At 38.7% G+C, this 16,986-nt stretch overlaps 1 protein-coding gene across 4 annotated transcripts in view; it reads right to left on the bottom strand.

Annotated features, from left to right (window-relative positions):
* spidr (scaffold protein involved in DNA repair) overlaps nucleotides 1-16,986 on the bottom strand; it is a 384,626-nt gene that overhangs the window by 79,709 nt on the left and 287,931 nt on the right. For all 4 annotated transcript variants that reach the window (XM_039754491.1, XM_039754492.1, XM_039754495.1 and 1 more), the window contains exon 11: nucleotides 538-699. In XM_039754491.1, coding sequence (XP_039610425.1) covers nucleotides 538-699 — 162 coding nt within the window. The remainder of the gene's footprint in view (nucleotides 1-537; nucleotides 700-16,986) is intronic.

Raw genomic sequence — 16,986 nt, 5'->3', positions numbered from 1 at the left:
AAGGTTATGGTTTTATTATTTTGCTCCCTCACAAGGTATCTGGCTTCAGTCCTTACCACAATTGCCACCTTCTTGAAAATGTGGAGAGCTATCACTTCTGTTCCATGCAACAACGTTTCTGTCACCTCTTGTAGCATCCAGTAGATTTTTAGGTTGCCTCCACAACAAGTATTCAGCACATTTTATCTACAGGTCTTTACAGCAACAACCTTGGGTTCGACCTCCCCAACCTTCTTTCATATGTGGTTTTAGTCTCTTTAAAGTCTCATAGTTGAACTCATTCCTAAGAGATGCACTCAGAAAGTACTCTTAAAAACAACCTTCCTACCCATTTAGGCTTCCCATATCTAGTCAATGATTTGCCATCTGAGTGAGCTCAGCCAACTGACTTACACCTGATAAAATTTCTGCTTAAAATATATGTATTTATTCCATGATAAATGTGGAACTGCTTATGTTAGGATTTGCAAATATTTTCATATATGGCCAATGGGCATTGGAAAAGAGAATGTGATTTATTGTCACAACTGGCCTTACCTTGCCCGTGTTGTTCTTTGCAGGACTTTGATGTCATTCAAGATACATAATTTTCCCTCCCATTTACTGCAGTAGTACAGAAGGCTTCCTTTGGTAAAGTAGGAGAAGGGAAGTTGCACCTCAGAGAAAATCCCATACACATCTTGCACAAGGACACAGAGTCTGTGTGGAAATAAGATAGTTGACTCAGTACCAAATAAAGCAGCATTAAGCAATCAGGCCACATAACAGTTTGTGTGAAAATTTGTAAACAATGGTCACCTTAAAGTCTGTAAATACCTGCCATGTGCAGACCTCATTTAAATTAGTGGTGAGTGAACCTGAATATGTACTACCGATAAACCAGGCCCTTCAGGACATTAAGGACTCTGATTTGTTCTTAATATCTTACATATATTAATCACAATAACAAATGCAATAGTGAAAATTACTTCTGCAAACTGACAAAACATCAGTGGATCATTTGCACTGATAACATTGCCTTTTTATTTCACTTTTGCTCTTATACAAATATTTTGTCTTAATTTTTATTGCATATTATTTAATTAATTTTTACAAAAACTTGCTTTGGAGTATAATATAATTCATGGAATTGTGTTCCTCACATCCATGCAGTTTAATTTTTTTCTAACACCATTTATTAAGCAAACTGAGCTGAAAAGCAAAATAGCAAAATAAAAGTACTAATTATAGTACAATTTAGTTAATAAAATGCAGACCAAGGGCAAAAAATATTTTCATGTTTATCTGAATGATCACATTTTCCTGTTTATTTTTAATATTTATGAAACTACAATGAGTTGAAAGCTGATTTAATCCAACTTGGTACAAAGATGAAGGAAAGAGTAAATTGATTGATCTAAACACCATGACTGCAGCTAAGAAGATGAACATGAGAGAGAACAAAAAAGAGACAAACAGAAGTGACAGAAAAGGACAAAACTCAAAGTCTACACATCTTCTAAAGTTAACCTGTATCTTTGAATAAAAAAAGTAAATATTGGTTAATATTTTGTGAAATGTCTTTTACTCAGTGTCTGTGTATAGGTGAGGCAACTTATAGCCTATAGTCCAGATGTGTTATCTTCTTTGTTATATGGAGACCAAAGCTATAAAAATATTTTAGTTGTGGTCTCATGCGTGTTTTATACAATTTATGTAGAAACTCTTTTACTTACAAATTATACCCTCACATCTATAACCCATACCCTGTCCCCCTTTTTAACTTCCTAATGTACCCTACCTGACTGTGGGCAATAATTAATCCACTTGAACTCTCAAACTAGGGTGGCACAGTGGTAGCGTTGCTGCCTCGCAGTTAGGAGAGCTTCCCAGATCCTCCCTGCGTGGAGTTTGCATGTTCTCCCCATGTCTGCGTGGGTTTCCTCTGGGTACTCTGATTTCCTCCCACAGTCCAAAGACATTCAAGTTAGGTGTATTGGCAATTGTCCTTGGTGTGTGTGTGTGTGTGTGCCCTGTGGTGGGCTGGTGCCCTGTCCGGTATTTGTTTGTGCCTTGCGCTCTGTGTTGGCTAGGAATGGCTCCAGCAGACCCCCGTGACCCTGTAGTTAGGATATAGCGGGTTGGATAATGTAAAATTATTTTTTAGATCCTGGGGAAATCTTTTATAATTGCATAAAACACTTTTGACATCCTACAAATAATAAAAAAAAATGTATTTCATAAAATGTTTTATTTCAAGCATAAATTTTATCTTTAGTGAAATCGCTGGCTTTACAACATAGGAGAGCTCAACTAATTCAGTGTCATCTGTAACTCTAACTCGCTTGTCGCTTAAAGTTTTAGCAAATGTTTATTTATATAGTGTATGTGGACATCCCTGAAAATTGTTAAGTTCAGGTGCTTCGGCCCCATACATTGCTGAACACTGCATAGCGTCAAGCAGATTGCCATGCAGTCTCCATTGACAAACAGTGGCACTAGACTCTGTCATAATGAAGAACTCAGTGACTTTACAGATGGCATTGTCATAGGATGCCACCTCTGGCATTTCTGCTCTGCTGAGGGAAGAATCGGGGAGCAGCATCACTTCAGTCAGGAAGAGGTAGACCCCACAAACTCAGAGCAAAGCCACTAAGTAAAGTAGCATACAGCATTCAAAATTCACTTGTCCTCTGTAATGTGTGATATGAAACACCTCTAAGAGCAACATTAGCACATGAACTATGCATCAGGAGCTTCATGAAATGGGTTAGCAAAGGCTAAGCAACTGTACACAAGCCTAACATCAGTATGCACAATGCAAAATGTTAGCAGGAGTGGTGTAAAATACACTGCCATTCGACTCTGGAGAAATGGAAAAGTATTCACTGAAGTAATGAATCATGCTTCACTATCTGGCAGTCTGGTGGATGAATCTGAGTTTAGTGGATGACAGAAGAATACTACCTTCTTGACTGCACAGTGTCTACTGTAAAGTTTGTTGGAGGAGGAATGATGGTCTGGGGCTGTTTTTCGCTGTTTTTCACTGTTTTGGCTAGTCAAGTCAAGTTGGGGAGCATGCACTGGAAAAGTGCGTTCCCGCACCCACTACACAACGAAACAACTCGGGATCTCGGTTTGCAACCCCCCAGGCAAACATGCGGTCCAATCCCACCCTCCGGAAATGACCCTCTATCTGCCGCTGCCAGGTGTTACATGGGCGACCCCTTGGCCTGGTCCAGCCAATCAGGTCCCCAACAATGAGGATCTTACAAGCCGGATTACCCTCAGGGAAACGCGCCACATGGCCGTAGTGCCGTAACTGATGCTCCCTCACAATGCAGTTAATGTGCCTCATTCGGGACTCCGTGAGCAACCGCTTATTCGACACAAAGTCAAACCAAAGGTACCCAAGGATTTTCCTGAAAGACACAGTACCAAAGGAGTCCATTCTTCGTCTCAGGTCACTGGATAGCGTCCATGTCTCACAACCATATAGCAAGACAGGAAGCACCAGGACTCTAAGGACTTGGACTTTCGTCCTTTTGCATAAATATCGGGAGCGCCACACACCCCTTTCCAGCAACCTCATGACCCCCCCATGCTCTCCCAATCTGTCTACTGACTTCATAGGAAGAGTCACCAGAGACAGAATGTCACTGCCAAGGTAAGTAAACCTCTCAACAAGGTCAACACTCTCTCTGCAAACAGACACACTGCTGATGGCTGTGCCCATGAGGTCATTAAAGGCCTGGATCTTGGTTTTTATCCAGGACACTCACAAGCCCAGACACTCAGACTCCTCGGTCAGTCACTTGGGCGCCCCAATCAGAGCCTCCATTGACTCAGCGAAAATCACAGCATTGTCAGCAAAATCAAGATCGTGAATCTTTCTTCACCAACAGATGCCCCACAGCCACTAGGTCAAAGGCTAGGTCCTTTGGTTAAAGTTTACGCTACAATATAAAAAGATATTTTAAACAATTGTGTGCTTCTAATTTTGTGACAACAGTTTGGGGGAGGCCCTTTTCTTATCTTGCAGAACTGTGCCCCAGTGCACCATGTCAGGTCCATAAAGACAAGGTGGAACTTGGGAAGCCTGCACACAGCCCTGATCTCTACCCTATTGAACAACTTTGGGATACATTAGAACGCCAACTGTGAGACAGGTCACCTTGTTCAACATTAGCAAATGACCATACAGATGCTCTTTTGGCTGAATGGGCACAAATTCCCAAAGACACATCCTTAAATCATGTGGAAAGCCTTCCCAGAAGAATGGAGACTATTATAGCCATAAAGAGGGAGCCAACTACATATTAATACTCCTGGTTTTGGCATGGGATGTCCAACAAGCTCATATAGGTGTGAAGGTCAGATCAGGTCATGTGTCCACATTTTGCAATATTCTATATGCAAAATATTCAAAAGAAGCAGTTACAATTAAAGTACTTCCCCAAATGAAAATAACTATATCAATCAAAAAGTGACTTGAATATTTCAGCTGCTTACTTCAGCTAAGGAATGATTATAAAAAAAAAAAAAAAATCTCTAGGCTCTAAGAACCCAACACCCACCTTCTGTAAAACAAGAGTAAACAACCATGACCAGAGCACTTGCCTTACTACGACAAAGACAGAGCTTTTTGTACTTTGAGGAAATACACTGGAGGGAGTCTATAAAACAGTATGCAGAGGCAAGGCCACGGCAGTAAACAACCAGCTAAATTAAATCTGAGTGTTAAGCAGTTAGACTTTAGACATAAAAAATAATGCCTGTCGCTAAAAATCTTTTCATTTTTCTAAATAGATGGTGGGAACTGGAGCATTTCAGTAAAATACATTTCTGAACAATAGTAAGCTGAATCTTCTTTCTACTAACAATAACAATGATGAAAAAGATGTCAAAAACTGAGGATAACTGTGTGCATTTCCAAAAGGACTTTAGGCTGGCAAATATTTAAATGGTGCACCTGGCAAACACTTACAGATCTATATTTTCTTGTTCTCTAAATTTCAATGCTCTTTCATCATGAAAACTTAAATTAAATGAAACTGTTACTGCTACATGTGCTATACAGTTCGACCAAGGCCATAAAATATATGCTTTTTCAACATACACAATGATGTTCGGTAACAAAGCAACAGCTAATTGTATTAACCCCTCTATTTTTTTGTCTTCTCAATTGCACAAGCTAATCAGAAGCAGTAACAGACAAAAGGTCCAGGCATCTACTGACAGGATTCTAGCCTTTCCCAGGACTTATAAGCATATTCAGATGTTGAATTAGTCTTTACTTCTACTTTTAATAGATTATCTGCTATTAAGACTGATGACTCATCATTATTCTAGTATACACTATACTCTAGTAACACAGCTCCTGAAGTTTAATATAGATTCTCCTATACTGCTTTTTAATTAACAGTAGTAATAGTTTTTGTTTTGCCAATACTAAGCTTATATCATTGTCTTAAGTCTTCTCAACGTCCAAAGTGGTACTTGTTCTGCCTTGGAGGGGAATGCATTAACATATTAGAAAACCACTCTAGCATATATCTTCTACATAAATTTAGTTTTCATTGTTTGCCAGTGAAATGATCCTTTTCAGGGTACAGCTGGTTTAGGGCAGCTGAAATTCGATTCAAAATCACACAGTATACTTCTTTGTGAGTATAATAAATATATGAATGTTTTGGCATATATGTTATGATATTTTTCTGTTTAGTCTTTCAAAGAGCACACTCTGTTACACCCAGCATCAATTTAGTGTAACCATTTTACCTGATCTGCGTACTCACATCATATCTTTTCTTTTTTTATTTCTAGGTGTTACTGTTTATATCAGTAAGTGACTACTAAAGTCATATGAAAAAGTTTGGGAACCCCTCTCAGCCTGCATAATAATTTACTCTACTTTCAACAAAAAAAAGACAGTGGTATGTCTTTCATTTCATAGGAACATCGGAACATAGGAGTACTGGGGTGTTTTCCGAACAAAGATTTTTAGTGAAGCAGTATTCAGTTGTATGAAATTAAATCAAACGTGAAAAACTGGCTGTGCAAAAATTTGGGTACCCTTGTAATTTTGCTGATTTGAATGCATGTAACTGCTCAATACTGATTACTTGCAACACAAAATTCGTTGGATTAGCTCCTTAAGCCTTCATAGGCAGGTGTGTCCAATCATGAGAAAAGGTATTTAAGGTAGTCATCTGCAAGTTGTGCCTCTGAAGAGTGACAGCATGGGATCCTAAAAGCACTTTTCAAAAGATCCGAAAACAAAGATTGTTCAGAATCCTGGTTTAGGGGAAGGCTACAAAAACTATCAGTTACAACTGTAAGAAATGGAATCAGGAAATGGAAGGCCACAGGCACAGTTGCTGTTAAACGCAGGTCTGGAAGGCCAAGAAAAATACAGGAGCGGCATATGTGCAGGATTGTGAGAATGGTTACAGACAACCCACAGATCACCTCCAAAGACCTGTAAGAACATCTTGCTGCAGATGGTGTTATCTGTACGTCGTTCTACAATTCAGCGCAATTTGCACAAAGAACATCTGTATGGCAGGGTGATGAGAAAGCCCTTTCTGCACTCACACCACAAACAGAGTTGCTTGTTGTATGCAAATGCTCATTTAGACAAGCCAGATTCAATTTGAAACAAAGTGCGTTGGACCAATGAGACAAAAATTGAGTTATTTGGTCATAGCAAAAAGCGCTTTGCATGGCGGAAGAAGAACACCGCATTCCAAGAAAAACACCTGCTACCTACTATCAGATTTGATGGAGGTTCATCATGCTGTGGGTCTGTGTGGATAGTTCAGGGACTGGGTCCCTTGTTAAAGTCGAGGGTCGGATGAATTCAACCCACTATCAACAAATTCTTCAGGATAATGTTCAAGCATCAGTCACAAAGTTGAAGTTACGCAGGGGTTGTACATTCCAACAAATCTACAAAGGCATTCATGCAGAGGGAGAAGTACAATGTTCTGGAATGGTCGTCACAGTCCCCTGACTTGAATATCATTGAAAATCTATGAAATGATTTAAAGCAGGCTGTCCATGCTCAGCAGCCATCAAATTGAACTGAACTGGAGAGATTTTGTATAGAAGAATGGTCATAAATACCTCAATCCAGACACTCACCAAAGACTATAGGAGGCGTCTAGAGCCTGTTATATTTGCAAAAGGAGGCTCAACTAAGTATTGATATAATAGCTCTGTCGGGGTGCCCACATTTATGCACCTGTCTAATTTTGTTATGATGTATATTGCAAATTTTCTGTTAATCCAATAAACTTGTCACTGCTGAAATACTACTGTTTCAATAGGGCAAGTCATATTTTAAAAGGAAGTTCCTACTTTGAAAGCTCAGCCAATGATAAGCAAAAATCCAAAGAATTAAGAGGGGTTCCCAAACTTTTTCATATGACTGTATAGTACATGACTTTTTGAAGTCTTCAGTACACTTGTATTGCAGCACATATAAAAGCATTTGCGACTTTTTAAAAGTTATCACATCTAAATGTCAATAAATGTTTATAGCACTGTTAATTATAAACTACCCCAGTGTCACTCAGAATACCCCAATATAGATTTCTGATAGATTTTCAGAACATACTAGAACTTTTTTTTAATCTCACACCTGAGTTTTGCAACAACTTTTTAAGTCACTAGTTATGTTCTAAATTAGAGGTGGATTTTACATCAGACACCATGCACTGTCATCACACAGAGCAAATTTCAAAAATCATATTAAGGAGTCAAAAAAAGCCTACAAACTATGGGAATGAAAAAAACAACGCTTACTGTATACAATAGATTCTCCTTTGGGTATTTTGTTACTGTAAACTTTTTTCTCTCTTCTTTACAAAATGCCAATCTACTATGATATGCTACTTTGAACTTTAATTAATATTCAAGGTCCTATGCTCTAGACAACTGCTTACAAAATAAAAAGGTGATCAAGACAATTTAATTGTACAAAACAAGTGTGTGTCACTATAATGTAAACAGTGATTTTTTTTTTTATTTGGAACACAAACAGAAACAAAGCTTTTCATTCATTCATTAACTTTCTGAACTTTGTTCTGCTCCACATTTTTCTGGAATAGGATCAAAGAATGCTAAAACCTATCACTGCATTATCTGTATCAAACAGGAACAACAAATGGACAGGACATGAGAAAAGACTTACTGTACCCACTATTAAAGGGTTACTGTAGAATCACCAATCAATTTAACCATATTTAGTTCACGCTAAATTCAAAGTTGGTTCTACCCTGCATACAGTGCTGCAATGATAAACTCTGCCAAGATGAGCTTGTGATCCTGAAATGTGGGGTTGAGAAGGTTAATTTTACACAGTCATTTTTGGCTTGTACTAAAGCAAAAAAAAAAAGCATTTTGAATAAAAACAGAAACAATATCAAACATAGACGTGCCATTTTAAACAGCACAAAACAATAATATTTTCTAGTGTGAATAAAAGACAGAGAACCTAAGAGTTCTGCACTGATTTAATAGACTTAGCCTAATCTTGCCAGATTGTTCTAGAGAAGCATGATGGGAGGAGGAGAGATGAATTTGGATAGAAGATTTCTTGTTTACATATTTGCAACCACACCACTGATGAGCATCATCATCATGGAACATTTGACCTAACCTGGTTCATAGCTCTATGGATGCCAAAACAAGCAATGTGGAACCAGCTTAGAAGACCTGTGGTGTGTGCAGACAACATGATTGCATTAGTTCTTGTCCTCACTAAAATGGACTAGATTCTTTTCCAACAATTCTGTTTTCCTATGCCATGACTAATTTAAGACGTTAAGCATTTAGGCCAAAAGCTAATATTCTATAATGCACAAATGTTTCTGCCACCATCTTAGGTGTGTAAGCAAGACTGTGAATGACAGGTAATGGTATGAGGAAAAACAGATACTTCTCTGGAACCATATGACTCCTGCTGAATATTCTACCTACCTGCTAGTGTTAGTGTTGTCACCTGGTGGAAAAACCCTAATTCAGCCTGTTCATATCAATGACCTCACTCTTTTGGTCAGTACCACTTACATAAAATAATAGGTGAGAAAGGGATACAAACTGATGGATAAAATGAAATCTGTCTGAAGTTTTCACTTCCATTTTATGATCAGTCCGACAACCTGTTCCACCACCATTATCAATGTTACAAAATGGAAAGAAATGCCCCGGTGCTCACCTGCAAATGGCAAACATGACAGAGGAAATAAAAAAGTAACTGATTATCACACAAATCTTAGAAATGGGATGTTGTATATTGTGTAAATATTCTTTCTTAATACTCACATCCCTGGCTCCTCATCTCAGGGCTCAAATGAGCTACATTCAAATGTGACCAAAACTCTCTCAGATATTTATTATCTATATGTTTAAACAATGTTACTTTTAATTAAAAGGTTCACCCTTCTTTTCATTTTCAAACCTGCCTTGCTCAATCAGTGTCATGAGAAGCCAGAGCCCATCTTGGCAGCATCATGTGGAAAAGATAATAGCCAGTACATCACAGGCCATATACACACCCACAAATATGTTTACTAACTAATCTAGAGTGAATCTGGATTCATCAACTAACCTTGAACATAAACATAAAATAATTATTAGAAACAAATTAAGTCATCAACCCAGCAGCACATGGTCATTTGTCCACTTTCACAAAACAAAATACCCTTAACTTTATATGATCAACAGTCATTTTTCTAAATTAGAGGGTTTGCTTGGATACTATGCTACAAATTAGTCATTTCAATTTCAAGTCATTTATCCTACCATGCCTCCATCTGCAGAAATATGGACACAACCATACCGTGCATGTACAAGTCACTCTGATAAAAGGCATCACCTAGACAAATCCATTACTTTTTCTAATTTGCTTATCCAGTTCAGAAGAGCAAGTCCCTATCTTGGTACACAGCCACTCTCACTCATATCGGGCCAATACACAGTTATTAATTAATTTAACATAGAAGCAAGTACAGTGGCACAGTGGTCAGTGCTGCTCTCTCACAGATCCAGTAATCTGGGTTTTAATCCCAAACTGGTCACTGTCAGAGGGGCGTTTTATATTCTCCTTGTGTCTACATGGGTTTTCTCCAGCTGCTCTGTTTTTTTTGTTACCACAGCCCGAAGGTTAGCTGGCAAATGAAATAGACTTTATGTGAGACTGAATGCAAATCAATAGACTGGTGTATCTTTCCAGTGGTGAATACTTCCTTGTATACAATGCTGTCTGGCACCTTGTGAGCTTCAACTGGACCATGCAGGTTTGAGAGTTTTATGGTATACAATGTAAGAGATGTGGAAGGAAAACAGAGTAGCTAGAGAAGAACCTACACATACACAGGCAAAACATGCAAATTCCACAATGGTGTTGCCCAAGCTGGGGGGAACCCAGTCCCCTGGAGTTGTGAGGCACCAGCCTAGTCACCATGCAGCTTGTCATCAAAATAATCTGGTTTGGAATTCTTCTTTACAATTTTACTCATTTATCATTTGCCCGGAATCTAATTTCAGTATATTTTCTGTATAATGCCTACTGTGCTTAAGTAGCAGGAAATTCAACTCCTGCTTCACAGCACTTATCTACATTTAGTATACAAGCACACAAATTTTTTAACAGTGGCACAGAATAGCAGGCTCTGTGGTTATCACACTAATCATTGATTCTTTACAGTGGTAAGTCAAATGACTGCAATATGCGTCTGTTACATCTTTGCTGAAATTTTCATTTTTAATTACTGTTAAATTCACTTTGAGAAGGACTACTTTAAAGGTAAAACTTTTAATGCAACAGTAAATAAGAGTAAGGAATACACAATGTGAATTTTTGACAAAAGAGTACAGTTGGCCTTTTAAGAACATTCGTACTCTAAGCTCCTAGCAGATTACCCTCTCAACTTGTGGCAGAATCTACTGGGCAAGCTGCTAGCCCAGCTTTATCTGACTAATTTGTTATTCTGAGCAACAGAAGTTGTTCTCAGCAGCTCCACAACACTTCCAGGAAAAGGCAGCTATTTAGCTGCAGGTTATGTCAGCTTGTGACAGACAGTAAACGGCTGCGTATGCGCGCGCTCACACAGACACACATGTGTTCACTGACAACACCACTGCCGTCCTGTTGAGAGGCCTCAATGGGAGAACCTTGGTAGGCGGAATGCCTTCCCCCCTTCTTCCTACCAACCAGAGCTCAAGGAGTTATAATAAACATCCCTCTTGAAACCAGATACTCAAGCACATTGTGTTCTCTCTCCCTGACGAAAACAACCAGCTCCTGCTCGCTCAACGTAAACAGTTAATCTCTTGTTTACCAGAATTGGAATTTATTAGCAAAAAAGGCTATGACAGCTTTTTTTTATTCAAAGAGGAAAAATAAATACTTTAAATAGCATTCATGCAGAAAACATAAAAATGCAAGATAATAAGATCTACACAGTGTGCTTAATCCCAGATTGTGCCTCAGTTGCTGTCTTTTCATCCTCAAGACAAGTCACCGTGCCACTAAAAACAGAGACATGCTGTGACATCCTGGTCATTGATTCCACACTTTGAAACCTATATGTTGACAGAGTTCATATTACCAGCTGCTCCTTGTTTTCAGACCAACAGCAGTTAAATATACAACTTTGATAACACAGAGCCGTGCATATGCTGAGATATAAATGGACAGTACTTTCCCTTCTGGGTCTGAGCTGTACAAGCAAGAGGTAACAATGACTCGGCAGTTAGCTGATGCACTGCAGTTCTCTAGTAGAGGGATGTCCTAGATTTTAAAGAGCAATAATGCCCTACTATATTGAAGCAGGAATAATTTTCACTGTGAAGGGAATTTGTTCCAGTTGCCCAAACATGATTTATTATTATAAATACAAGTTGTAAAGTGTGGATAGGAAGAGAAAGGATGGGTTAAATATGGTACACTACAAATGAGCATTGCACATTGGGCAAAACCTGAACACAGCACCCATTATCTAGTGAAAGTCCCTTTATTATTTCTTGCATTTAGAAGCAAAGAGGTTATATAACAAATTATGGTCAAACACTGGTCAGAGGCAGCAATTAAATATTACTGGACTCAAAAGAGGCTTTTTGTCTAACAACTATTGACCGAACTGGCTTCCTTAGAGACCCAGGTAAGACATTTCTTTAGTATGTCTGGGGAGGTACTTTACTTTCTAATACACAGATTTTATTCTTGGATAAAAATACAACATTTGGAGCTCTTCAATTCCCAAAGATCTTGGAACACTACCTGAGTTCTTCCTTTCTTGACTTAGCTCTGCATTCCTTTTTTACTTTCTCGTATACGAAGTACAGGGAAAGTTTTGTAATCGTTCAACGATTCGATGTCGAGATTTTGATGAACCTCAGCAATTTAGACCTCCCTAAGTCCGAAAATACCATTTTTGGAATTATGTCTGTGTGTATGTATGTAAACAGAATAACTTGAGTACTCTTTCACTTAGGTCAACCAAATTTTGCATACAAAACGTAGATTTCTATAAATTTTTGGGCTATTTCCATTAACCAGAAATGGTATTTTACCTTTTATTTATATAGAGAATCATCACCTAGATATTCTAATTAATAATAATATATAAGCAGCTTGTCCTTTCGTCTGTCCTTCTCACTTATTACAGCCAACACAAGCATAAATGGAAAATACAAAAAGCATACTTTTCAAGAAACAGTCTTACAAAAATAGTGGCTTTATGGCTGTTTCAAGCAAAAAGTACAATATATCGAATATATGTACAATATATCAAAATATAGTCATATTTAAATTTAAAGTAGTTCACACATTGTGTGACAATATTGGGTGTTTAGAGTAAGACACCTTTCTGCAAGAGATAGAGATATACAAACGGAAGCTGGCATTTTCTAAATTTTTGCTTGGCGGAACAGTGTAAGGCAGTGAGGAAATTCAAACTGGAATGAGTTTAAATAAAGGACGTTTGGACAAAACTGAGCAAATATTAAATAAAATTTATTAGATGCATGCTCATTAGCCTAATTACAAAGCAGCACTGTCCATATAACTATAATGCTGAACAAAATTTGGAAATCACCTTCTTTGTACACTCATACATATACAGTGGGTACGGAAAGTATTCAGACCCCCTTCAATTTTTCACTCTTTGTTATATTGCAGCCATTTGCTAAAATCATTTAAATTAATTTTTTTCCTCATTAATGTACACACAGCACCTCATATTGACAGACAAAAAAAATAATTTTTGAAATTGTTGCAGATTTATTAAAAAAGAAAAGCTGAAATATGACATGGCCCTAAGTATTCAGACCCTTTGCTGTGACACTCATATATTTAACTCAGGTGCGTTCCATTTCTTCTGATCATCCTTGATCACCTTCATTTGAGTCCAGCTGTGTTTGATTATACTGATTGGACTTGATTAGGAAAGCCACACACCTGTCTATATAAGACCTTACAGCTCACAATGCATGTCAGAGCAAATGAGAATTATGAGGTCAAAGGAACTGCCTGAAGAGCTCAGAGACAGAATTGTGGCAAGGCACAGATCTGGCCAAGGTTACAAAAAAATTCCTGCTGCACTTAAGGTTCCCAAGAGCACAGTGGCCTCCATAATCCTTAAATGGAAGACGCTTGGGACGACCAGAACCGTTCCTAGAGCTGGCCGTCCGGCCAAGCTGAGCTACCAGGGCAGAACAGCCTTGGTGAGAGAGGTAAAGAAGAACCCAAAGATCACTTTGGCTGAGCTCCAGAGATGCAGTCAGGAGATGGGAGAAAGTTGTAGAAAGTCAACCACCACTGCAGCCTTCCACCAGTCAGGGCTTTATGGCAGAGTGGCCTGTTGGAAGCCTCTCCTCAGTGCAAGACACATGACAGCCCGCATGGAGTTTGCTAAAAGACACCTGAAGGACTCTGAGATGATGAGAAATAAGATTCTCTGGTCTGATGAGACCAAGATAGAACTTTTTGGCCTTAATTCTAAGCGGTATGTGTGGAGACAACCAGGCACTGCTCATCACTTGTCCAATACAGTCCCCATAGTGAAGCATGGCGGTGGCAGCATAATGCTGTGTGGGTGTTTTTCAGCTGCAGGGACAGGACGACTGGTTGCAATCAAGGAAAAGATAATTGCGGCCAAGTACAGGGACATCCGGGAGAAAAACCTTCTCCAGAGTGCTAAGGACCTCAGACTGGGCCGAAGGTTTACCTTCCAACAAGACAATGACCATAAGCTCACAGCTAAAATAACGAAGGAGTGGCTTCACAACAACTCTGTGACTGTTCTTGAATGGCCCAGCCAGAGCCCTGACTTAAACCCAATTGAGCATCTCTGAGAGACCTAAAAATGGCTGTCCACCAACGTTTACCATCCAACCTGACAGAACTGGAGATGATCTGCAAGGAGGAATGGCAGAGGATCCCCAAATCCAGGTGTAAAAAACTTGTTGAATTTTTCCCAAGAAGACTCATGGCTGTATTAGCTCAAAAGGGTGCTTCTACTAAATACTGAGCAAAGGGTCTGAATACTTGGGACCATGTGATATTTCAGTTTTTCTTTTTTAATAAATCTGCAACAATTTAAAAAATTCTTTTTTTTTGTCTGTCAATATGGGGTGCTGTGTGTACATTAATGAGGAAAACAATTAATTTAAATGATTTTAGCAAATGGCTGCAATATAACAAAGAGTGAAAAATTGAAGGGGGTCTGAATACTTTCCGTACCCACTGTATATCTGTGAACGCTTGAGATCTATTCACTTTGTACAATCTAGATGTCACAGTTGTTTTCAATGGTGTGACAGTGTGACAAAAGAAATGCGGTAACATTTTTTTTTATTTTATATGATGTGTTTTCAGTTATACCCACCCTGAATCTCAACAGCAATTGTGTTTTCAGGTTTAGTCTTCTTGCATCCTGTTCATAAACCTGTCATTTAATGTGCCATGGTTCAATTAATTTATTTTCAATTATCTTAGCCAACATTTACTCTTAGCAGTGTTAGCTATGATTCTATTTGCCCCCTTAAAAGTTTACAGAGGTCTACAGTGAAGCCATTCCAAGTCTTGTTAAACTTGTCACAATTTGTGAGCTATGACTTTCTGGCTATTTGGCACATTATTAGGAATACATCTGGCAGCACAGTTAGGTCTTAGAGGCAAAATACAATTTTCATCACTGTTCGGGTCCACCGAGTAGCACATCAATAAAAAAAGAACAAGTACATAATTATATTTAATTTAGACAGATTTTCAAGGGCTCTTTACACTTAACATGAGAAAATAACCAAGCAAATGTATACAAGTTATTACACAAGTGTTTAAAAATACTGATTTACATATAATCAGATGTCTAATGCAGCTGCCAAGTAATTTCCTCTAAAATCACTCTCATTTAGCATCCAAACTCTTCACAAGACTCAAAATTCTCACTGAGCCACAAGGACATTTATAACTCAAGTGCTTTGGCCACAGAATACATGTTTTGAGATTTAATTTCAAATGTCTGCAGATATTTTAATTCAGAAATATTTAGATATCTGATTGATTCTGGGTTCTCTTTTCTTATCTTATTCTGGTATGCAAATTATGTGCTAAACACCACAGTCAACAATTGCATGCGGTCTTCAGGAGAAACTGCCTCGGTCGATTGTAAAAAATAATGGAATAGTATAAAGTCAAAAAGTCAAAGTGAACTTTATTGTCATCTCAACCATATACAAGTATACAGACAGATGAAATTGCGAAGCTCAGGGGTCCACAGTGTAACAACATGACGTGCAAATAATACATTAAAAATAGAATGAAAATTTAAATTTAAAATTAGAACACAAACAAGACAAGACATTGTGCAAAGACAAGATAAAGAAGTAGCAGCAATATTGATGTGTAAGATATGTAATATAATAAATAAATAATAAATAATAGATATAGATAATACAAAAATTATCAGTGTATGATAATAGTTGTTTAAGACACGTGTAAACAATGACAGGTCAGAATGTTTCACAGCAGAAGGATATCAAGAGTGTCAAAATACTTAAAGGTCAGTATGAGATTTTCAGTTCTTTTCTACATGTACGCTCATCTTTGCAGGACAGTGGCTCACATGTATGAATGTTCTGCTTTTAAAGGTGGTTGAGGCAATGTGGAAGATCCCAGGAGGCAGCATGGTGTTAAGGAGTCTGACAGCTTGGGGATAAAAACACTCCTGCAGCCTGGTAGATCTGGCTTTGAAGCTGCAGTATCTTCTCTTGGATGGCAGAAGTGTGAAAAGTCCATGTGAGGGGTGTAAGGGGTCCTGCACAATGCTGCAGGCCTTGCGGACACTGCGTTTGTAAAATATGTCCTTTAGTGAAAGGAGAGGCACCCCAGTAATGTTCTCTCCTGTCTTCAATATCCTTTTTAGGTGCTTGCGGTTGGATATGTTGCAGTTGCCATACCAGACAGTGATGCAGCTGGTCAGAACACTCTCAATGGTGCCTCTGTAGAAGATGTTGAGGATGGAAGGGGGAAGACTTGCTCACTTCAGCTGCCTCAGGAAGTGTAGTCTCTGCTGGGCTTTCTTGATTAGTGATGAGGTGTTATGCATCCACGTAAGTTCCTCAGTTATGTGCACACTGAGGAACTTGGTACTCCTAACAGTCTGCACATCTAAACCGTTGATGCCGAGTGGGATGTGGGCAGGATGTGATTTTCTGAAGTCCATGATTATCTCTTTTGTCTTGTCAACATTGAGAGATAGATTGTTGTCTTCACACCATGCAGACAGCCGTTCCACCTCATCTCTGTATGCTGTTTCATCATCCCTGCTTATCAGTCCCAGCACCATTGCATCATCCGCAAACTTGATGAAATGGTTGGTGTTGTGCGTGGCTGTGCAGTCGTGAGTCAGTAGGGTGAACAGCAGTGGACTAAGCACTCAGCCCTGCGGCGCTCCAGTGCTCAGTGTAATGATGTTGGAAGTGTTTCAGCCCATC

Source organism: Polypterus senegalus, chromosome 5 (assembly GCF_016835505.1).
Source record: "Polypterus senegalus isolate Bchr_013 chromosome 5, ASM1683550v1, whole genome shotgun sequence".
Lineage (NCBI taxonomy): Eukaryota > Metazoa > Chordata > Cladistia > Polypteriformes > Polypteridae > Polypterus > Polypterus senegalus.
Note: the sequence above shows the minus strand (reverse complement) of the source record. Positions and strands in the feature narration are given on the sequence as shown.